We start from the raw sequence: 23,042 nt of genomic DNA, 5'->3' as shown, positions 1-23,042 counted from the left end.
TTGGTAACACATGGACCAGCTCTTGTTACCAGGAGGAGCTAAATCAGACTCCATGTTGGATCTGTTTCTTTTATTTTAACCTTTGCTTCCCGTTGCTTTTGTTCACTAAAAGGATACTCTCTATACATAATGGCCTGCCTTGGGGAACCCTGCCCCTCTGCCTGAATGTTAAACAAAAGTGCCTTTGTTCAGGGAAACATCCTGACCCTGTCCACTTGTGAATGGCTGCAAGAAAGAAGAAATTAACACATCCCCTCCCTGAGGCTGGCCATTCCAGGAGATATTTGCAAGACTTATGGCCTTTTAACTTTACTTCCTCACCCCCTCCCCCTCTCTGTTCCATCAAAGAAACTGGCATCCAAACCCCGATAAGATGGGTTTTTTTGGAGATATTAGTCTCCCATCTTTTCCGTCTGCGGCTTTCCGAATAAAATCATGTTCCTTGCCTCAACACCTTGTCTCCCGATTTACTTGCCTGTGGTACGGCGAGCAGAGCGAACTTGGACTCTGTAACACTCTGGGCAGCACCCTCTGGCAGGTGTCTCTACCACCAGCCGCATCCTCTCCCAAGAGGTCTTAATCTCAGCATTTGGTGGGGTGGGGGCCTGCTAAATCTTAGTCCCTTCTGTGCTTACGCCTCCTCTGCCCTTGGGGTCACAGCTGCATTTGCATTCGCTACGACAATGCTGCTTAGGGTCTTTTATCACCTTTACCACCTTTTACTAGTTAAAAATCCTCTTTAATATTTAATAAGAAACGGGAAATGTTTGTTCCCTGTTCAAATACTGGTGAGGTTTCTGCCTCCTGTTTGGACTCTGCATGCTACATCAATACAATAAATACAAACAACAACCTAAACTTAACCTGTTTCTTTATATTCTGCAACGCCTCCCATTTAACAGAATTCAGTGACTCACCCTTCCAGCCTGGAAATGCAATCTACCCTTTCCAGCACCAAGCGGCTCCTTTTTACTACTCAGCTGCATTTTTCAATAAGCTTGACCACATATGTTCTTTCCTTTCTTCCCACTTTAAGCAAAAGATCTGTGGTAGGTGGTAAATTATGAATGTGAGTAGGTTTTATGATAAATATATAATGTTACATGTCAATTATATCTCCAAACTAGAAAAAAAAAATAGAGGTGCAAAAAAAAAACCCACCCCAAATACATATATCTTCAGGATATGATTTAGAAGCTTGGAATAATGTTTTCAGCTATTCCGTCTGATGCCATAATATTATAGTAATACAGTATGATATTTTAAAACCAGGTTCAAGAATTTTATAGATACCTCCTCCAGGGTGTCTAGAAATAATATTAGTGCCTATTTACTGTGTTAAAGAGAAAACCACAGGCTCAAAATGGCACTACTCGTTCCAAAGCCCATGATACCAAATCTAGACTTAATACTTGACTTAATTGCAGTTTCAACCTTCCCCAGAAATGTACTCCTAATCAACCAGTCTGGAATTTTCTGGTCAGCACCAAGAAGATAATCTGTCACGGGGGTGTGGGGGGCTCTCCATTCCGCCCCCAGAGGAAGAAGAGGCAATCTGCATGATAAAACCCCTGCCTTTCCCTTTCCCCAAAAAGATAAGCCCTAGCCTAAAAGCAATGCTTTCTTCTCTTTCACTAATAGCTCTTTTTCCTATAGAAACCTCCCATCTTGTACAACCCCCTTGGAGCACCCTTCTAATTGCTAGACAGAATGCTGCCCAATTCATGAATCATCTAATTAAACCAATTAGATCTTCAAATCTACTGGGTTGAATTTTGTTTTTTAACAATTGAATGCGGACTTCCCTGGTGGTGCAGTGGTTAAGAATCCGCCTGCCAATGCAGGGGACATGGTTTCGAGCCCTGGTCCCAGAAGATCCCCCACGTGCTGCGGAGCAACTAAGCCTGCGAGCCACAACTACTGAGCCCGCGTGCTGCAACTACTGAAGCCGCACGCCTCAAGCCCGTGCTCTGCAACAAGAGAAGCCACCGCAATGAGAAGCCCAGGCACCGCAACGAAGAGTAGCCCCCGCTGGCCGCAGCTAGAGCAAGCCCTCACGCAGCAGCAAAGACCCAACGCAGCCAAAAACAAAAAAAAAAAACAACTGAACGCTTAACTTGTCCTATGTGATTAGTCAAGATATACGTCTTAATACACACACACTTTCTTCTCAGGTTATCTACCTTTCTTGTTCTGAAGATATGGAAGCTGAGGCTCAAAGATTGTAAGTACAGTAAGTCCCCTAATACGAACCTTCAAGTTGCGAAGGTTAATCTGAAAATCACAAGCCTGGGAATTCCCTGGTGGTCCAGTGGTTAGGATCCCACGCTCTCACTGCCGAGGGTGCTGGTTCAATCCCCGGTTGGGGAACTATGATCCCGCAAGCCACATGGCATGGCCAACAAAAACCAAAAAAACCACAAGCCTGAAGTGACAGCTTCTTACTCTCCATCCCTGGTGAGAACAGGCCTATGGCTCTACTATCCCTAACTGGTCATCACTTTTTGAATGACTAATTTAGAAAGTTCTGGCTCATTCAGAATCTAAGTGCAACATGAAAGTTCATTCTTCAGCTTCCCATCAAATTCCAAATGTGTCTAATTTTAGATAACAACCCCTCTGCCTAGAATGGAAACCAACATCACAACAAACTAAGTGGTTCCTACACAGTCCTTATTTACAGGTTTAACAATTTGATTTCTGAATAATAGCTTAGTTATTATGCATAAAATACAGTCTTGGAAAAATAGCAATTACAGGGGTTTTTTCAAACAAATTAGATACAAAATTAACATGTTAACTTATAGAAAATAGATCCATGAGTATTTATTAATAGAACGCAATGACACGTCTCACTAAATCCTAGAATAATCTATCCTAACAAATGCTCATTAATGAATTAGTCAAAGAAAGTGGCATTAAGTGCACCAAACTTTCACTACGGTGTACTGCTCAATTTTAACTAAGGAAAATATTGCTTCCACCTTTTTCCTCTTCAAAGAGCACACAACTTTGATGTGCCCCAAGGCTCACACACTTCTTTTCACTCACTGCCTGGGTGATCTGACCAAGTTTCCCAGCTCTAGATCCATCTTTGTGCCAATTACCCCCACAATGGTACAGCCATCCTGGGCCTCTCTTCTGAACTTTAGGCTTTAAAGGTAGCAGAATATGGCACCCCGAAATTTGCCCCTTTAGCATAAGGATTATTTTGAGCTAATTATTTCTGAGGAACTGCAGACACAGGTGAAGCCCTGGAAACAGAGTAGAAGTTACCCCTTTGTAAGAGAAATTTACATTTATAAAGGAACTCTCCATTTGTGTCTCCATTGTGTCTACCAGAAAGATGACTCTAACTCACAAAAGAATCTTATTAAAGGAGAAGACACCCCTTTAAATCTGCATAACAGACCTTACCCTTTTTTATTGGACTTCTTGGTAACCTCCCATAACTGGCCTCCCTGCACCCTACATCTTTCTTTTGTATTCAGCTGAAGATGGTATTTAAAGCGGTGGCTTGGGCCATCTTGGAGTTTTACTCATTTTTCCTGGGTAACTCCTAGGTATACATGAGACATGCATGTTAATAAACTTGTTTGTTTTTCCTCTTGTTAATCTTTTATAACCAGGGCTGTCTCAGCCAAGAACTCAGAAGAGTACAGGGTAAATTACTGTTCCTTCTCTAAAGACTCACATAACCAACTACCAACTTAACAGCCTAGATGGATGGCTAAGAGTTACATCTGAGATATTATGTCCAAAAGTAAGCTTATGATATTCCCCCCAAAGCTATTCGTGTCCTAGTTTTCTCCATCCCAGTTCATGGCAACTCCATCCTTCCAGTTAGCCAGCTCCCACTCTGTGCCTATCAGTCCTACCTTCAACATAGATCTAGAACCTGACTCGTCTCACCACCTCCAACTCCTGCTACCACCACGGTCATTTTTCACCAAGCATATTGTCCTAGTCCCTTAACTGGTTTCCCTGTTTCTACCCCTGTCCTCACTATAGTCTAATATCAAAGCAATTGCCAGGGTAATTTTGTTGAAAGATAAACCAGATTATGTCATTCCTCTCCTCCAATCCCCTCATGTCTTCCCATCAGTGACAGTGTGATTTATAATAAACATATATATATTTTGGTCTTCATCCGTGCTTCCTGCCTCACAGCAGCCCAAACCCTTGGAATTTCCTAAGCGACAAGCACAATGAGAGAATCTTTTGTTATACTGATAATATTTGGTCTTCTGTCCTCAGTTTCTGAAATAGTGGAAAAAGGTGAACGGGGTGTCTTTGGCTATTCGTGAGAAGCCCCTTTCAACCACACCTGATTTTATGTGAATGAGGTGACTTTTGAAAAGCCCCTAAGGATGGGGGTGGTTGCCAGGGGAACCAACCATGATGAGAGGGTTAGAACTTTCCACCCCACCCCCCAATTCCTCTGGAGAGGGCTGGAGGTTGAATCAATCACAAAAAGTCAATGATTCCATCAATTCTGCCCATGCAGTGAAGCCTTCATAAACATCCCTGAATTACAGGGTTCAGAGAGCTTCCAGGTTGGTGAACAAGAATGAACTCATGTGCCAGGAGGGTGGCGCACCCCAAACTCCACGGGGACAGAAGCTCTTGTGCTCCAGACCCTTCCAGACCTCGCCCTATGTATCTCTTCCTCTGGCTCTTCATTCATATCCTTTAATATTCTTTGTAATAAACCAGTCACCGAGTAGGTAAACTGGATTCTTGAGTCCTGTGAGCCACTCTAGCAAATCAACTGAACTTGAGGAACCTCTGAGTTATAGCTGGTTGTCAGAAGCACAGGTGACAACCTGGACTTGCAATTGGCCTCTGAAGAGGGAGGACAGGGGCAGTCTTGTGGGACTGAGCCCTTAACCTATGGAATCTGACACTATCTCCAGTTAAACTACAGGACACAAGAACAAAATAGTGGCTACCAGTAGGGAGAGGGAAAGAGGGAGGGGCAACACAGGCGTAGGGGATTAAGAGGTACAAACTATTAAGTAAGCTACAGGATATAATGTACAACATGAGGAATAAAACCAATATTTTATAAGAACTGTAAGAAGAGTATAACATTTAAAAATTGTGAATCACTATATTATACACCTGTAACTTACATAATATTGTACAGCAACTATACTTCAATTAAAAATATATAAATAAGCAAACTACAGGACACACCCAGTCAGTGTCTGCTGAGAATTGGAGAATTGCTTGGCGGTGTTGAAAAAACACATCTGACCACCTCATTCAAGGTCAATGCTGAAGTCCTTACAAGGATCTAGGTCCCAGGCCATCCGGCACCATCCCCTTACCTCTGACCTCATCTCCACTGCTCTCTCCTCCCCCCACTGCTCCAGCCTCCTGGTGACACCCACGCCCACTCTCTTCTGCTTCCTGTCTTGCCTGGAACACTTTGTTCCCTGAGAGGGTTCCCCCTCCAGCCTGCAGGTCTTCCCCCCAAAGTCATCTCCAAGAAGCCTTCCTTGACCACAGTATCTAAAATTACAACCTCCTTCCCCACTCCACACACTATTTCTTCGGCTCTGTTTCCCCCTTAGCACTCACCACGACTTAACTTATTTATTATAGAGTCTGCTTGTCTATCGCTGGTTTCCTGACTAGAACTAAACTTCACAAAGGACGGGCTTATGTTGGTTTGTGGACTGCTGCTTCCTCATGGGCTGATTCTTCCCTCATTACGGGACTGCAGTCAGTACTGAGCCTCTCCCGCTCACACCAGACACCTGAGAACCAGCACAATCTCCCACCCCACCCCACCCCCCAGCACCGCAGGTGAAGAGAAACTCACACGCGCATCAGTGGTTCCTTTGTTCACGCAACAAGCACTAACCGAGGCCCTGGCACTGTCAGTCTGTCCGCTGAGCACCGCCAGTGCGTTTTGCTGGAGAAGCTCCCCACCACGGAATGCTGCAGAACCCAGGGCAGGAAGTCATTCCTCTCAGTCAACCACTAGAACAGGTGAGACACTGTGCCCACCGAGCTTACCATCCGCTGCTGCCAATATGTATTTTCACAACCACCAATCAGCCAGGTTCTGATCCCTTTTAACAAACGCACCCACTTAATACAGTTGAGCGGGGGCAGCTGGTCTGGCGGCACCATTTCACTGCGTCGGTCCCCACCACTGGGCTTTGGTCCCTTCTTCCCATTGGGGAGCGGCCTCAGTGGGCGGGGCTTGCCTCTCAGCCAGCCCACCGGGCACCACGAGGCCCTTGTCTTAGGGCCTCCACAGCAGCTAACCTAGTGCAGGCCACTTACGGATTTCAAAAGGTTTTTAGCAAGAAAAGTACCTTTTTTTTTTTCCCCAAGAAACATCAGCTCTACATTATCCAAATAAAACTGGAGCAGAGGGGGCAAAGAAGGATTATGAGATGGAAAAACTATAGAAAAAGGTCAGTAACAGTTATATTGGCAAACACTTCTGTGGTACTATGTACGCTATATATATGACATTCTTCCAAACACCTTACTCAGATTAACTCACTGGATGTTCGCTATGAACTATTAAGGAGGCACTATGCGCCACTATCACCATCGCGGCTGTTTCCCCTTTGAGATAACGAGGCACAGAGAAGTTAGCTAACTCGCCCAACTCTTGGACCCTGTAGCGTGTCATTAGGATTCGAACCCAGGCAGTCTGGCTCCAGAGTCCGTGCTTAGTGTACAGTAGTACATTTTAGAAATCAAAACAGCAGCCCTGTGGCCTGGAGCCAGGAGCCCGGGGAGCGGTGGAGCGCGGGAAGGAGCGCGGGGCGCCGTGTTGACCTGAGGGAGGGGCAGGCAGGGCGGGCCGGGGCGCCGCAGCTCGCGCCGGTCACCTGGGGCTGAACCGGAATTGTTCAATAGTGGACTCGAGGTTCTCGATGATCTTCCAGCACTCCTCGGTCTCAGGCGCGTCGGCACAGCTCTCCATCGAAGCCGCGGTGGTGGCAGCTGGGCCTGGCGCCTCCCGCCGAGTCCAGGACCCGGCGTCCGTTGCCATGGCGACTCCCGGGGAACCGGCAGAGCGCCGGAATCCTGGGGGCGCGGGCGCGGGCGCGACGGGCGGCTTGGAGACTGCCCGGGAGTTGACCCGCTGCCGCTTCCACTGCCCGCCTGGCTCACGGCTTCCTGTTCTCGGTGCGCGCGGGCCAGGCCGCTGCTGACATGTCCCCAGGGGAGCTGGACTCCTGTAGATAACCCTGCGGCAGCCAACCACGCCCCGAGCTCTTCCGCGCCTTCTCCTGTGCTAAAGCTCTGAGCTCAGCCTCCTGCGAGGCCCGCGCACTTGGGGGCCTGGATGCCTGAACTGCTTTCCTACGTCAGCACCCCTCTCCTCGCGACATTAGACGGAAGCTCGACGGCCCTCGCTTTCCTGACCTTCCTCCCTATGCTAAAGGTCATCTTCCGGGAGGATGAAAAATAGTGCACCCATCTAATAACGATGCCCTTTGCATAATGAGCCTTGGGCTCTCAGAGCAATCCCATAATAAGAGGGAAGCAGGCAGCCTGATGAATTGCCTATACCTGCCAGTAGGCCACAAACGTAGGTGTTCGTGGACAAAAAATTTTTTTGCTGAGATTAATCAGGTTTACATTCCTATTTAATATAAAAGGTCAGAACTAACGCATCGTTTTAAGCTATACCGTGTTGTGTGGAATTCATTTTTACTGCTTCTACAATAATAAGTTCCTTATAGTGAAACTGTTGCTAATCCTTTATTTTAAATTATATACCACTCATTGACAATGATAGCAAACAGCTATTCTGATATCATCAATATGTCATTGCCTGGTTTTGGAAGTAAGTAATTTCAGTTTAGAACTAAGCATTTCAATCTGTTGTCTACAGGAAAACAAAATATTTTCTTCTCTCTCATAATAATTATGTAAAAAGAAGTTAGTTTGGTATTGGATGCTCAAAATACAAAGAATAAATCACTGTAAATCACTGTAGCATTATCACTACTCTAATATTTAAAGACAAAGATGAAAAGTCCCAAATGCCAAACAAAATTCATAACCAATGTCAACACAGTCTTCCATGACTGTGTACATGTACAGTAGTACATTTTAGAAATCAAAACAGTAGTACATTTTTCCTTCGGGAAGTTGAAGAAAGGAGAAAAAGACCTATTTTTACTCTACGGTGGTTGTTATTTTCAAAATCTAACTTCTAAGTCTACATAGGAAAATTTTACTATATAATGAAAAGAGTATTTAAAAAAATATGTATATGTAAGTGTAATATATGTATAAATTAAATTGTCTTAAGTGAATTTTTATTTTACCACAATGCATATGAAATTTTTAAAATGAGTAAAATTCCAAGTTAAAAAGCCTGATCCAGGGCTTCCCTTGTGGCGCAGTGGTTGAGAGTCCGCCTGCCGATGCAGGGGACACGGGTTCGTGCCCCGGTCCGGGAGGATCCCACATGCCGCAGAGTGGCTAGGCCCGTGAGCCATGGCCGCTGAGCCTGCGTGTCCGGAGCCTGTGCTCCGCAACGGGAGAGGCCACGACAGTGAGAGGCCCGCGTGCCGCAAAAAAAAAAAAAAAAAAAAAAAGCCTGATCCATTTTGAACCAGGCCAAGATAGTGAAAAGACTGACAAGCTGTTAGCTGTTTCACTAGTGCAATGCTAAATGAATATTTTGAAACTGAGGAGGGAGATCTCACAGTAGATTTCATGAGTCATTGGTCGGCTCTGTGCAGTGTTTGTTGACCTATAGGGATTGCATAGTTACACCATCCCACAAAAACATGTACTGAACAAAACCTCTTTGTTTGCCCATGCTATATAGCATATCAAGGAGCTTCAGGTTTCAGTGTCTAGGAGACCAAGTTACGATGATGATTGTTTTTTGAAGCTATGAACTACATAACACTTCTTATCAGTTACCTACATTTATCTCTCAGGTGTTCTGCCTTATAAAATTGTTCATTTCAGATCATATTCCCGCCTCCAATACTGTCACTGTCAGATAATTTATTATACTAAATGCAGGCCTTTTGTATCACATGTTGAGTTCATTGATGGTTGTTAATGGAAAGCTTGTGAGCTCTGGATTAAACATTAAAAAAAAATAGTAGCTCTGAAACTTGTTTTAGTACATGGGCAAGGTTTTTGTTTTTGTTTTAACATCTCTGAGCCTCTCTTTTCTCACCAGTATAAACTAGATAATCAACCTGTCTCGGGGTGGTTGGAGATAATCCATAAAGCAAGAAAAGCAGGCAGCACATAAAACGCACTGCAAGTCGAACGCTAACCAGGCCTTCAAAGAGTGTGTTCCTTCCTTCTAAACCACAGCCGAGGAATGTACTATTTTAAGTTTTCCATTTTTAAAATGTTGGATATTTCATAAGCGAAAATAATTTTTACTTGCTAAATTAATAGGACTAAGGCCCCAATTTTAAATTTTCAAGTGCTTCTCTGAAACATGTATACATATAATGTGTCCTTATATGAAAATATCACCTACCAATTATTAAAAGTGTGAACATCTCAGATGAAATAGCATGAGGATTTGATTGAGTCAAGTGCTGGCTCTAAACATAGAAATTTATATATTGCAATTGGATATTATCTGTTCTAGAGTCTAGCAAAAGTAAAAGCCAGAGGGTTTCAGTGTAGGTTTGTAATTTAAATTCTTTCTAGAGCATCATCCTGCGTAAAGTGCTTATTTTTCTCTTATCATCAGCTCTAATCTAAGATTATGTGGTCCAGGCTCTGTTATGTAAACTTGTTTTATTTTGTGCTTCATCCAGAACCAAAGTTCTTTTTTTGTTTGTTTGTTTGTTCATTTTTTTGCGATACGCGGGCCTCTCACTGTTGTGGCCTCTCCCGTTGCAGAGCACAGGCTCCGGACGCAAGGCTCAGCGGCCATGGCTCATGGGCCCAGCCGCTCCGCGGCATGTGGGATCTTCCCGGACCGGGGCACGAACCCGTGTCCCCTGCATCAGCAGGCGGACTCTCAACCACTGCGCCACCAGGGAAGCCGAGACAAGATCATTTTAATGTCTTAAATTTTGCTGCCATGAGGTAACATGTCCACTCTTATAAAAATCCACCAGTAAGTGTTTGTTGTCTGGCTAAAGCTGAAAACCAAGATGAGAAGCTTGATCAAGAGTTTGGACAGGAGTAATTTTGATATGGAACTTAGATCTTACTGCCAAATGCCCTTGACTGCTGTAGTAAAGGGTATCCTCTATTTAAATCTAAGTTTACAAGGGAAATCAATAAAAATGTGAAAAAAATGTTAGAGGTTAGCCATCTGCAGAAGTCAGTCTATCTGAGATGGGGATTCCCTGGCAGCCCAGTGGTTAGGACTCCCCACTTCCACTGCAGAGGGCACGGGTTCCATCCCTGGTCAGGGAACTAAGATTCCCCCAAGCCAGATGGCACGGGCAAAAATAAAAAGGGAGTCCACGGGCTTCCCTGGTGGCTCAGTGGTTAAGAATCCACCTGCCAGTGCAGGGGCCATGGGTTCGATCCCTGGTCCGGGAAGATCCCACATGCCACGGAGCAACTAAGCCCGTGCACCACAACTACTGAGCCTGCGCTCTAGAGCCCGCGAGCCACAACTACTGAAGCCCGGGCGCCTAGAGCCCGTGCTCCGCAGCAAGAGAAGTCACCGCAATGAGAAGCCCGGCACCGCAACGAAACCAAATGCAGTCAAAAATAAATTAATTAAATAAATTTAAAAAAAAGAAGAAGTGAGTTCATTTGAGAGAAGATTTATGAACCTGGGGCTGAAGGGAATTTGGGAAATCTCCAAGTCTGGTCATGTGACCAGAGTGGATCTTCATGCCTGGGACATAGGCCATCTGTAACATGTCCACTGTAATATATAATGAGGTCGTTCAGGAAAGGTAGAAGTCTGAATGGAGAGCAATAAAAAGGCAGTTACCATATTTCATGCAATCTATCCAAAGGTGTTAAAAATGTGAATCTTAGAATCAGTGAAAGAAGGTATAGTGAGAATTTATCAGACAGAGATCTGTTCAGGGTGCTCCATTTCATCACATCATAGAGGGATCTAGTCTCATGAGATGTGGAACACTCATCAGGCTTTTCCATAACTTGGATAAAGTACCCGCATAGTACCATCTAGTTCTCTGTTCTTTCTCCAGTGTCACAAGGCAGCTTGCCAATAACTAATCCAGACTCACAGGTACATAGATTTCCAAGAAAGACTTGGTGTAAACAGCAAAAATGTGATTTTGGTTAGTGTGAGTATTCCTCTGTAGCCTGACCTAACAAACTGATAAAATACAGGATTTAGACCCGCCTTCACGAGGGCTAGACTCAGAGGCAAGGCTTTCCCCACAACAAACCTGCAAGTCAGCCTTTGCCTGGGCAGTCAGCCCAACTCATTAACATCCTGTAACTGCAATTTTAGGCATCCGTCATTGTCCTTCAGCTTCAAACCCTATCTTGGAAAAGTGGTAGAAAAAAAATACAAATTTAGCAATTTTGAGAACTAGCAGAGAACAGGGACATAGAATACAGTAGCATGAAACCCAGGTTGTTATTGTTATAATATATGTTTATTTACCTGGAAATACTTTAGTGTACACTGAGAGGTATTATGTACATGTGACATGGGTTATGCTATAACCAAGCATGTAACCAAGGTGCTGATCAGGGGCACACAGTCCAGGGACGGCCCACCCACCGTGGCTTATCAGGACGCCCACACGACAGAAGGGACTACTTCAAGCTCTGCTGTAACCTGTTCTAAAGCAACAAGCCACACTGTGCCAGTTAATATATGGCACGTCAGCAGTGGGTTTTTATTGAATGTAGTGGTCTATTGACTATCACGGTAGATGTTAGAAGCAGGCTTGAACTGGTGAATTTTAAGATCTTCAAGCTATGTAAATCAGCTAACGTAGTTCATAAATCCTCCCACCCTTGCAGGAACAGTATGCAAGAACCTCAGGAAGGCTGTAACTTAAACCCTGAGGGATGGGGCTTGACCCCTTGCCTTCTGTCCAGCCTTTGCTGTATAGTTGCCTGATGCCCACTGAAAGGGCCTAGGAGCTTGCTTCTGGAAAGTTATCACATCTGCTTCAAGGGAACCATCCACACCTGGCAGTAGTCAGAGCACCTGAAAGAACAAACTTTGTGGACCTCTCTGAACAGGCTACATAAACTGTTTGGGCCCTGCTTGCTAATGAGTGTTTTTTAATTTCTCTTTTGTTTGTTTGTTTTTGCTTTTGATTTTGAATGTTTTTTTAAATAAATGTCTGAGACTTGCTTTCATTATAAGCTGAGAGCAACGGGAAATAGCTAACCTTGACCTTCATCAAACTCCTTTAAAGGATACAGCATTTATCTAAAGAAACCTAAGAATTGCATGTGACCAAATTAGGTCAGTTTTTTGGGAAGCCAGAGAAATCATAAAAACTTCCTTAATATGACTGATTTTGATGGATAAAATCTGTTTCTTATTCATCCTTGTATCCCCAGGACAACCCACGCCATCCACATAGTAGGTGTTCATTAAGTATTTATCAAGTGAATCAATGACTAACTCCGAATAAGTTCTTTAAAAAGGCCATTCCTAAAGAGTTGTGTACCTAGTAGTTGACACCAAGAGAACTAGGCAGGCAAATCCTGTTGGCTGCTTTCTAAAGGGTAGGCTGAGAGATTAATCCAAGATGCCAGTGCCTGATGGTTGCAGGAATTCATGTGCAACCAAGGGAGAAACAAGATATTTCAGGCTAGAGAGATCTTCATGTTTTGCTGCCTCCTTCACAAAAAAGGAAACCTCTTCTTTCTTCAATGTATAAGTGAGGAGAGGGAGAAGATTGCAAATGAGAACTTCCCATCGGGAAATTCTAGGGCTAGATTCAAGCCACAAGCTGAAGAGACTGGCCCAGTAAGGAGACATGATATGTGGCTGTGATTGTTAGTTGTTGTTTTCTTTTTTTTTTTGTGGTACGCGGGCCTCTCACTGTTGTGGCCTCTCCCGTTGCGGAGCACAGGCTCCGGACGCACAGGCTCAGCAGCCATGGCTCACGGGCCCAGCCGCTCCGCGGCATGTGGGATCCTCCCGGACCGGGGCACAAACCCGCGTCCCCTGCATCGGCAGGCGGACGCTCAACCACTGCGCCACCAGGGAAGCCCTGTGATTGTTAGTTTTATGTGTCAATTTGGCTGGGCCATGGTGCCCAGATCTGTGGTCAGACATTATTCCAGATATTTCTGTGGCGGGGGGGTGGTTTGGATGAGATTAACATTTAAATCGGTGGATTCTGAATAAAGCCTATTATCCTCTGTAATGTGGGTGGGCCTCGCCCAATCAGTCGAAGGCCCAACTAGAACAAAAGACTGTCCTCTACCTGAACAAGAGGGAGTTCTGCAGCAAATGATCTGTGGACTTGAACTCGGACATTGGCTCTTTCTTGAGTCTTCAGCCTGATGATCTTCAAATCAGAACAGTAGCATCAGCTCTCCTCTGGGTCTATAGCCTGCTTGTCCACACTGCAGATTTTGGATTTGCCAGTCTCCATAATCACGTGAGTCAATTTCCTAAAATAAATCTATCTATATACTATATTATATACAATCATCCTATTGGTTCTATTTCTCTGGAGAACCCTAACAGAGTGACCAATGAAAAATTAACAGATTAATCAGAGGATACCATTATATTATTTGTAGCACTTAATGTTGATAATTGTAAATATGATGGTTAATTTTATATCAACTTGACTGGGCTAAGGGATGCCCAGAGAGCTGGTTAAAACATTGCTTCTGGGTGTGTCTGTGAGGGTACCTCCAGAAGAGATTAGCACTTGAATGGGTAGACTGAGTAAAGATTCCCCTCACCAAGGTGGGCAGGCATTATCCAATGTGTTGAGGAACTGCATAGAACAAGAAGGTGGAGGAAGGGCGAATTTGCTCTCTGCTTGAGCTTGGACATCTATCTTCTCTTGTCCTCAGACATGGATGCTCTTGGCTCTCAGGCCCCCAGACTTAGGCTGGCACTTAACTCCATCAGCTTGCAGTTCTCGAGCCTCCAGGTTTGGTACAGAACTATATCACCAGCCTTCTTGGTCCTCCAGTTTGGTCCTCCTCAATCTACAGTGGATTGTGGGACTTCTCAGCTTCCATAGTCACATGAGCCAATCCTTCATAATAAATCTTTCTCTATTTCACTTATATCCCATTGTTTCTGTTTCTCTGGAGAACCCTGACCAATACAGTAAGTATACTAAAAGGACCGAGAAAAATAATTATTACAAGTCTAACATTTACTGAGTGCTGACAATGCCAGGAACTTTTCTAAGCACTCAACACACTACTCATTTAGTTGATTATATCAATTTAAAAAGGAGAAATGGAGACACCAAGAGGTGGACTTACTTGCCCAAGTTCACAGAGCTTGCAAGGGTAAGCTCTGTGCACTTGGGCTCTGAGCACTGACAGTCACACTCCAGAGCCTACACACTTAATTGTTATGCTATATTGCTTCACCAAATTGTCATGAGAAACAAATTATTTAGTTCTTCCCATGATGTTAGTTTTGGCAAATGGCCTGAGAATTCTCTCTAAAACTGTCAGGCCCATATCAGCAACTTAATTATGAATCTATGTTGCTAGGGCTGCTGTAGAGAATCGAATACATTAGCACACTGTCTACCAGACCCCAGTTACTGGGAAAATTCACCTTTGTGCAATATTAGTGAGAATAAGAAATGAAGCAAAAAGATGTGTATCCTTAGAAGCTACAAAGTTCATGTTGAGGACCTATTTGCTTTACTCCTAGGAAATCTTCTTAACCTCTTACTCAGACCCTATATATCCTAACCATCATGTATAATTCTAACAGCCTGATATCTGCTTTCTACCTCTACAGCCAATAAAAGTTGGGGGACGAGCTGCTGAAAATGATCAGGACATTGACAGCAATGAAAGGTAACGGCTGGCACAAAAGAGACTAAAAAATTCATAACAAAAATTCAGATCACATGGGAGTCTTAGGCCACTGTGAGTAACAAAGAGACTTATACTCGTCACTGGCCCTGAGGCCATCACTGTAAAATAACTAAGGTTCATAATAATGACCACGAGTCACTGATTCTCCTTAATGCAACTATTTTAACACACTCTCTTTAAAAGGCTGGTGTGTGTATAAAACAGTTAAAAAATATTGTCTCAATTCTACAAGTTATTCTAGCTTGATTCATTCTCTGAGATGATTTTCTATAAGCTAAAATTTCATTTTATTCCTTAAATGATAGGTAACATTTCTCTGTCATTGGCATGGGATTCCTTTGCGTGTTGAAATGTCAGAGATTTCAGAGCTGAAGGGACCTTAGAGCTGGTATACGTTAGTCCAGTCAGTCAAGGACATACAGGTAGTTAGGCCACAGCTACACCCAGGATTTCTTTATCCGTTGGTCTGTCACAGTGTATCGGTGTATTAGGCTGTTGTATACTACAGCAACAACCAATCCTAAATCTCAGTGACTCAGTACAACAAAAGTTAATTCCTTATTCACGCTACAAGTCCCACAGGGTTGGCAGGAAGTTCTGCTGCACACAGCCACTTCGGGATCCAGCTGATAGAAGCTCTGTCTATCTGGAACACAAGGCCTCTTGAGTCACTTTACCAAGAAAAAGAAGGAGAAAGTGTCAGGCACCGGTTATTAAATACTTTGGCCCCTTCCACCCACTTCATTGATCAGAGAGAGTCACGGGGCTCCACCATTTGCAAAGGCAACTGAAAAGTCTTTTCTTCCAAGTGCTCAGGAGGTAGAGGGGAGCTGATGCTGGGGAGCAGTAGTAATATCTACCAGGATTCCTTCCATCCCATCACCCTTCTTAAGTAACTTTGCAAACAAGGTAGTGATGGAGATAATAACAGTGATGAAGACGATGATGGTGATGATGGTAACATCTGATGTTTGCACAGGTCCTGAAGGTCCAGAAAATGCTTCTCTCATTTACCTTATTATTATTATTCGTTTTTTTTTTAAAAAAAACAAGCTTTGGCCAGTCTTATTGAAGAAAAATTGTGCATGATTTACTTTTCACCAGTCTGTTCTGGCATGCTTCTAATGATAACAGAATCACCTGGATCAATGATAGCCAGTGTGCATACTCTGTAGTATTTTCCACACGCTGTGCCCAATTCAATATTATTGCTAGTGTGGTGATGGACACCAGTTTTGGCCAACATGGCATAATACTCTATTTCAGATTTCCTCAAGGCTGGGCAGTCGTTGGCAAGGCTGACCAGTTTCACTTTGCCTTGTCTGATCATTTTCAGAGTCTGCTTGTACCCCAGCACATACTTTCCACTTTTCATAACGAGTTGGAGCCTAGAGTTGAGCAACTCCAGTGACTTTTTCGAGCAGCTGCCAAGATGGCTGGGGAGCAAGAAAGCTCTCATTTACATTACTTTTTTTCTCTGAGGATTTATTATTTATTTATTTATTTATTTAATTTATTTTTGGCTGCGTTGGTTCTTAGCTGCGGCTTGCCAGATCTTCGTTGAGGCACGCAGGATCTTTCGCTGCAGCGCATCAGCTTCTCTCTAGTTGTGGCGCGTGTGTTCCAGAGTGCGTGGGTTCTGTAGTTTGTGGCACCGTGGGCTCTCTAAGTTGAGGTGCCCGAGCTCAGTGGTTGTGTCACCCGGGCTTAGTTGCCCTGCAGCCTCTGGGACCTTAGTTCCCCAACCAGGGATCGAACCTGCGTCTCCTGCCTTGGAAGGCAGATTCTTTACCACTGGACCACCAGGGAAGTCCCTCATTTACATTATTAATTCAACGGTGTGCAATAACATTCCTTTTTCATATGAGAGAATTGAGCTCAGAGAATGTTCAACTGAATGGAGTGATTGGCTTAGGATCACATCAATGAGTATCTAGGAGATGAAATACTGAACGTTTAGTCACAGCTGAAGAGGAGGCCCTGAGGGGAAAGTGGGATAGGAGTTTAACCCAGGAAACGGCCCGACATGAGAAACCCAGTCCCAGAATTCACTGCAAAGGAGCTTTGAAGCATAAGGGATGAAAGAAATAAAGACAATAGTGGAGCTCGTTTCTAGTTGTGACTCCTTTACTTCTGACCACATACACCCTTTTCTTTCACAACAAAACATGCCTGGCCTATAAGGAGAGACACTTAATATTTATTACACTAATAAAAAAGAAAGTAAAAAACTGCACGTCCCGAATAGCATGTATTAGGTGTTACGTAAGAACACTATTAGATTTGAAATATCACATCTGGCCTGGAAATTTAAGGCAACTCATTGCCTTCAGCCCATTGAATCTAGATGTGACAAAACAAATTACAGTTGTGAAATAAATTGATCATGCTTGAACTATGGGAGAGCTTAACAATCAGGATTTTAGAAGCAAAGGTAGCCAAATGAGAACGGCAGACCCAACCCCACAATAAATATTTAGCTGTACTTTTAGCATTAAGTTTGGCACAGAATACAGAGGAGACGTCTGGTCTTCTGGAAACTTACACATTGATGAAGAAGACAAAACTAATGCATGTAAAATGATACACATTTCTGTAAAACAGTCTACAGCAAACTGCTGTTTTGTACAGTGAAAACTCCAAATGATGTAGGAAATGTGAAGAAAACGAAATGCTAAGAAAGAAAGAGGGAAAATATGAAGGAGGAAGACTCAGTGAACTTTTCTTAGAAAAGCTTGATGTGGACTCAGGAATGGAAGCTGAATACAGTCTGGATAGGTGGAGAGGAAAAGAGAATCAGTTCTGGAAACAGCATGAACAAAGGCTCCAGATACACGGTATTCCTGAGAAAGTGCCTGGCCCTGGCTATGGCACACTGACTTGCATTGTTCTTAGTTGTGTTTGTGTATCTCTGTCTCATAGATTACGATCATCTCCAGGAAAGGGCCTTATTTATCTTTGTGTAAGTGGCGCAGGCGTTGCATGTGGCACATAGAAGGTGCTCAAAACTCTTTCACTGGGGGGCTTCCTTGTTGGCACAGTGGCTGGGAGTCCACCTGACAGGGAAGGGGACGTGGGTTCGAGCCCTGGTCCGGGAGGATCCCACATGCTGTGGAGCAACTGGGCCCGTGTGCCACAACTGCTGAGCCTGTGCACCACAACTGCTGAGCCCTCATGCCACAACTACTGAAGCCCGCACGCCTGGACCCGTGCTCTGCAAGAGAGACCACCGAGGTGAGAGGCCCATGCACAGCAATGAAGACCCAATGCAACCAAAAATAAATAAATTAAATAAATAAAAATTTATTAAAAAAAAAAAAGAAACCGTATGGTAATGTATGGAAACTAAATTTAAAAACAAAACTCTTTCATTGGGAATTCCCTTGTGGCCTAGTGGTTAGGATTCCAGGCTTTCACTGCCGGGGCCCCAGGTTCTATCCCTGGTCAGGAAACTAAGATCCTGCAAACTGCAGGGCCAAAACAGTAAAAAATAAAAAGAACCTGGAAGAATGGGTAGGATTTTAAAAGAAAGAAGAAGAACTAACCTTCAATAATACCAACAGCAACATCTGGGGGTTTATCTAAACTTTACAAGAGTTGTGAGTAGTATCACCTCAAAGACAGAGAAACAGATGGTGATGCCTTCTCAGACGTAGTGGTTATGGACATTTCTGCTGCATTGCTAATGAAGTGTTAGTTTAACAACTTTTATTTACGTCTCAGTTTTCTGAGACAGAATCTATATTTTATTGGCCTTTGGGCAGATCAGTAGAGGAAGGACTGAACGGGTAATTTACCTCCTCAGTCAGGAAATCATTCTGACTAAATGGGCTTCTTAATAAAATGCAGCATCTTAGCCAACCTCTACTTCCTCTCCTTTGGCACAAAGGAAATGTTCAGCTCTTTTGTTTTCAAAAACCTCAAGGTGTATCAGTTAACCAGCTGTCCTGGATGTGGCTTTGCTGGTTTGTGTACCTCTACTGAGTGAATTAGAAAAGAAAAGAAAAGAAAGAGAGAGAGAGAGAGGAAGGAAAGGAAGGAAGGAAAGAAAAGAAAGAGAGAAAGAAAGAAGGAAGGAAGGAAAGAAAGAAGGAAAGAAAGAAAGAAAGAGGGAGAGAGGGAGGGAGGGAGGAAGGAAGGAAGGAAGGAAGGGAGGAAGGGAAAGCAAAAAAAGGCCAGGCATGGAGAGAAGTGATTATAGTAAAAAGATCCAAAGCACCAGTGGGTGAATTTCAGCCTTGTTTAGAAACTCTAGTGATAGTAGAGGCCACTCAACACCTACTTGATTTTTTTTTTTCCAATTAGGTGTCATGTTCTCAAGACTTTCCTCTTAGACAACATTGAGTCAGGTGGTCTAAGTGCTCAACCTACCACCTGGGCATCAACAAAACATCTGAGCGACATGCATGGATCCTTTAGTGGACCTCAGCCCCAGACGTTTAAAAAAGCACATTTCCCTTCAAAAGTCCCAGGAAAGCAAGTACATGGGCTGATCTGTGGACGCATAGAAGATTATATTCGATTTTTATTTGTTTCAATGAATCAGAGGTGCGTTTAGATGGTGATGTTGTATATTTTGGGTGGTGCTGCCTCTCCGCTGGAGCCTGCCAGGACCATGCAGCAGGCGGCACCCCAGCAAACCAGCCAAAGACAGAGCAGGGATACTTCAGGGCTGACTTATCTCCATTACCCTGGAATTTAAAACCACCACCACTATGCTGTGTAAAATGACCTCCCAGGATATTTTGCTGCTTTCTCCAGCCCTGGGCTTGCACGAAGCTTTAATAAATACCTGCTTTGAATTTTATCTGCTCAGATCCTTTTAATGGAATTATTTATTTCTCAATCATCTCTATAACTTCTCTTTGGCTTCAATCCTCAGCTGTTGGAAATAGCACTTCTAAAAAAGCCTTCCCTGACCACGCTGGCAGAAACTTGTCTTTATTCTCCATTTCCCTCTTTTGCTTTATTTTTTGTCATAGCACTTATCACCACCTGACATAGTATATATTCATTTGTTGATTGTTTATCTCATGTGCAAGCACACACATGTGCACACACACACTAATATAAGCTACATGAGAGAAGTGAATTGTTTCATCTGTACCTTATTCCAAATGCCTAGAAAAATAGATGGACAATAAATTTTTTACAGGATAAATAGTTCATTGAATCTGCCTCTCTATTCACTGATTCATCCATTTAAATACATAGCTTGTATACAGGTTAGGATCATGGGCTCAGGACACAGACTGCTTGAATCCCAATTCCTCCACTTAGAAGCTGTGTGGCCTTTGGGCAATCACATAACCTCTCTGTGCCTCAGTTTTTTTGGTCATTAGTGTAACAGATATAATAACAATATATATCTCACAAAGTTTTTATGAGTATTAAATGAGACATTAGACAGAAAGCACTAAGAACAATGTCTGACCCATAAATAGCACATAAGCACAATGCCTATAAAATCTCATGTGCTCAAAAAATGTTAACAATCATTACTCATTTACTCAGCAAATATTTTTTTTTAGTTTTTAAAAATTTATTTATTTATTTATTTATTTATTTATTTATGGCTGCGTTGGGTCTCCGTTGCCACGAGTGGGCTTTCTCTAGTTGTGGCGAGCAGGGGCTACTCTTCGTTGCGGTGTGCGGGCTTCTCATTGCGGTGGCTTCTCTTGTTGCCGAGCATGGGCTCTAGGCACACGGGCTTCAGTAGTTGTGGCATGTGGGCTCGGTAGTTGTGGCTCACGGGCTCTAGAGCACAGGCTCAGTAGTTGTGGCTCATGGGCTTAGTTGCTCCGCAGCACGTGGGATCTTCCCGGACCAGGGCTCGAACCCGTGTTCCTGCATTGGCAGGAGGGTTCTTAACCACTGCGCCACCAGGGAAGTCCCAGCAAATATTTACTGAATGTTTACCACAGGCCAGGTGCTATACTAGGTGCTGGGAATACAATGGTGAACAAAACCAAAAATGGACCCCGCCCTTATAGAGCTTATAATACAGTGGGAGAGACAGTTATTAATCCAAGTAACCACACACATGAATGCAGAATTAAAACTGCCTTAAATGTTAAGAAGAGCTTGGGTGAGAGTATATTTATAGGGTCATTTGATCTGGTCAGAGACAGAAGAGAAAAATTTCTGGGGAAGTTATGTATGGTGGGGTGAAAATGGATGTAACATCCAGTTTCAAGCTGTTTTGTGCTCTGTGCTATTCTGTCACCCCCTCTTTTTCTTCAAAGAGTCAGCAAGTTAAGAATGAGCGAATAGCCTTGAGCTAATAGTGATTTTGCCTTGAAGGAGAAGAGGCCGGTCTCTGCTTAGGGAGCTGTGCTGAGAATGGACTTCAGCCCCAGGCACGTGGGCAAGTGGAAACGGACAGGAGACTGAAGTCTCCTCCCCCTGTATCTATACTGGGGGTTTAAAAAAAATCCTAGGAGAATATGGGGATGTCTAATTAAGCCATTTTATTTGGACATAAAGGGAAAGTGGGAGTGAAGCCTAGAGGGGTTTTGAACATCTGTTCATTTAAATAAACATTTGTTCATAAATAAAATAATTGTTTTATTTATAAATAAAATTTTGTAAAATTTTTACCTCTGTAAAAAATAATTGTTCTTCCTTTTTGGTTTTCCCTTTCATTCTTGGGCTATTTAAACTGCAGACATTCTTAAATGGTTGTACTCATAAGGCACAGATAATTTCATGGCTTTTGCTTCTATGTGGTGGTGCACAGTCTTCATAATTATTCATATTAATCATCACATTTTTATAAGGAGAGAAACTGAGCCTTAGAACGTTACTGATTGCCGTCCTCAGCAAATTAAAGGCTAATGGCCCTTTGTTTGAAGGGCAAGTGTTTGGACTGGAGAATTCGGTTAGTTGCACTTCATCCCCTCAGCTAAGCCAGCACTTCAGCCGGATGACTACACAGGTGCATTTTAGAGATGGGGGTTAAGGAGTCTAAAGGAAAAAACCCACTCCTGTGTGTCTTCTCTATCCTCAGTACTCCACTACAACACTACTTCACTTCTGACCCCAGATGTGTGGGTTTTCTACACATCAAGCCATTCTGCAACACCAGCTGGGCGTCCTACAAGTTAACTCAATTCTGACACTATTTACCTGGAGACAGCATCAGATCCCACAGGCTAAAGGCTCAGTACCGCAAGAATGCCCCTGTCCTCCCTCTTCCGGGGCCAATTGAAAGTGCAGGTTGTCACTTGTGCTTCTGTCTGACCAGCTAATTAAATTAGCTATCAATTCATTTCCTAGAGTGGCTCACAGAACTCAGGAATACAGTGTACTTAGTCGATTACTGGTTTATTCTAGATGGAAGAGATGCATAAGGCAAGGCCTGAGGAAGACAGCAAGGACACCTTCTCCGGTGCACCAGCTTCCCAGTACTTCCATGTGTTCCCCAGCCTGGAAGCTCTCCAAACCTTTCTTATTGGGTATTTATGGAGTCTTCATTACATAGCCATGCTGGACTAGAACTCTGATCACTTGTGACTGATTTAACCTCCAGCCCCTCTCCCCTCCCTGGAAGTTGGTGGGTGGGATTGAAAGTTCCAGTCCACTAATTTGATTTAATCCTGATTGGTTCCCCTGGCAACCAGCCCCCATCCTTAGGGCTTTCCAAAAATCATCTTTTTTTTTTTTTTGGTCATGCCGTGTGGCATGCGGGGACCTTAGTTCCCCGAACAGGGATGGAACCAGTGCCCCCTGCGGTGGAAGCGGGGAGTTTTAACCACTGGACTGCCAGGGAAGTCACCCAAAAGTCACTTATTAACATAAACTCAGGTGTGTCGGAAAGGGGCTTGTTATGAATAACAAAAGACATCTTTATCACTCTATCCTTTAGGAAATTCCAAGGGCTTTGGGAACTCCATGTCAGAAATGAGGTGAAGACAAACATATATATTTCTTATTACAAATCACAATATGGGTGGGGGGGAGGGTCAGGGGGACAGTCTGTGGCCAGAGGGAAGGCATCACAAGCCAAGCCCATGATCTTGGACACATTGCCCTCATCAGCTTATTCACTGAGCTGGCCGTCCGAGAAGACAATG

At 43.7% G+C, this 23,042-nt stretch overlaps 1 protein-coding gene and 1 pseudogene across 1 annotated transcript in view; both read right to left on the bottom strand.

The window, feature by feature from the left end:
• Window positions 1–7,481, bottom strand: part of C2H10orf67 (chromosome 2 C10orf67 homolog) — a 119,211-nt gene extending 111,730 nt beyond the window's left edge. Inside the window, exon 1 of the mRNA XM_089906421.1 lies at window positions 6,861–7,481. Coding sequence (XP_089762547.1) covers window positions 6,861–7,024 — 164 coding nt within the window. The 5' untranslated portion in view covers window positions 7,025–7,481. The remainder of the gene's footprint in view (window positions 1–6,860) is intronic.
• Window positions 7,482–14,940: 7,459 nt separating this feature from the next.
• On the bottom strand, window positions 14,941–17,541 carry LOC111177936 (large ribosomal subunit protein eL30 pseudogene; annotated as a pseudogene).
• Between the last annotated feature and the right edge of the window lie 5,501 nt (window positions 17,542–23,042).

This window comes from Delphinapterus leucas, chromosome 2, assembly GCF_059928025.1.
Source record: "Delphinapterus leucas isolate spDelLeu-1000000601 "Yukka" chromosome 2, BTC_Dleu_Yukka2, whole genome shotgun sequence".
In the NCBI taxonomy this organism is placed as follows: Eukaryota; Metazoa; Chordata; class Mammalia; order Artiodactyla; family Monodontidae; genus Delphinapterus; species Delphinapterus leucas.
The sequence above is the reverse complement of the archived record's forward strand: the minus strand, read 5'-3'. Positions and strand labels throughout refer to the sequence as shown.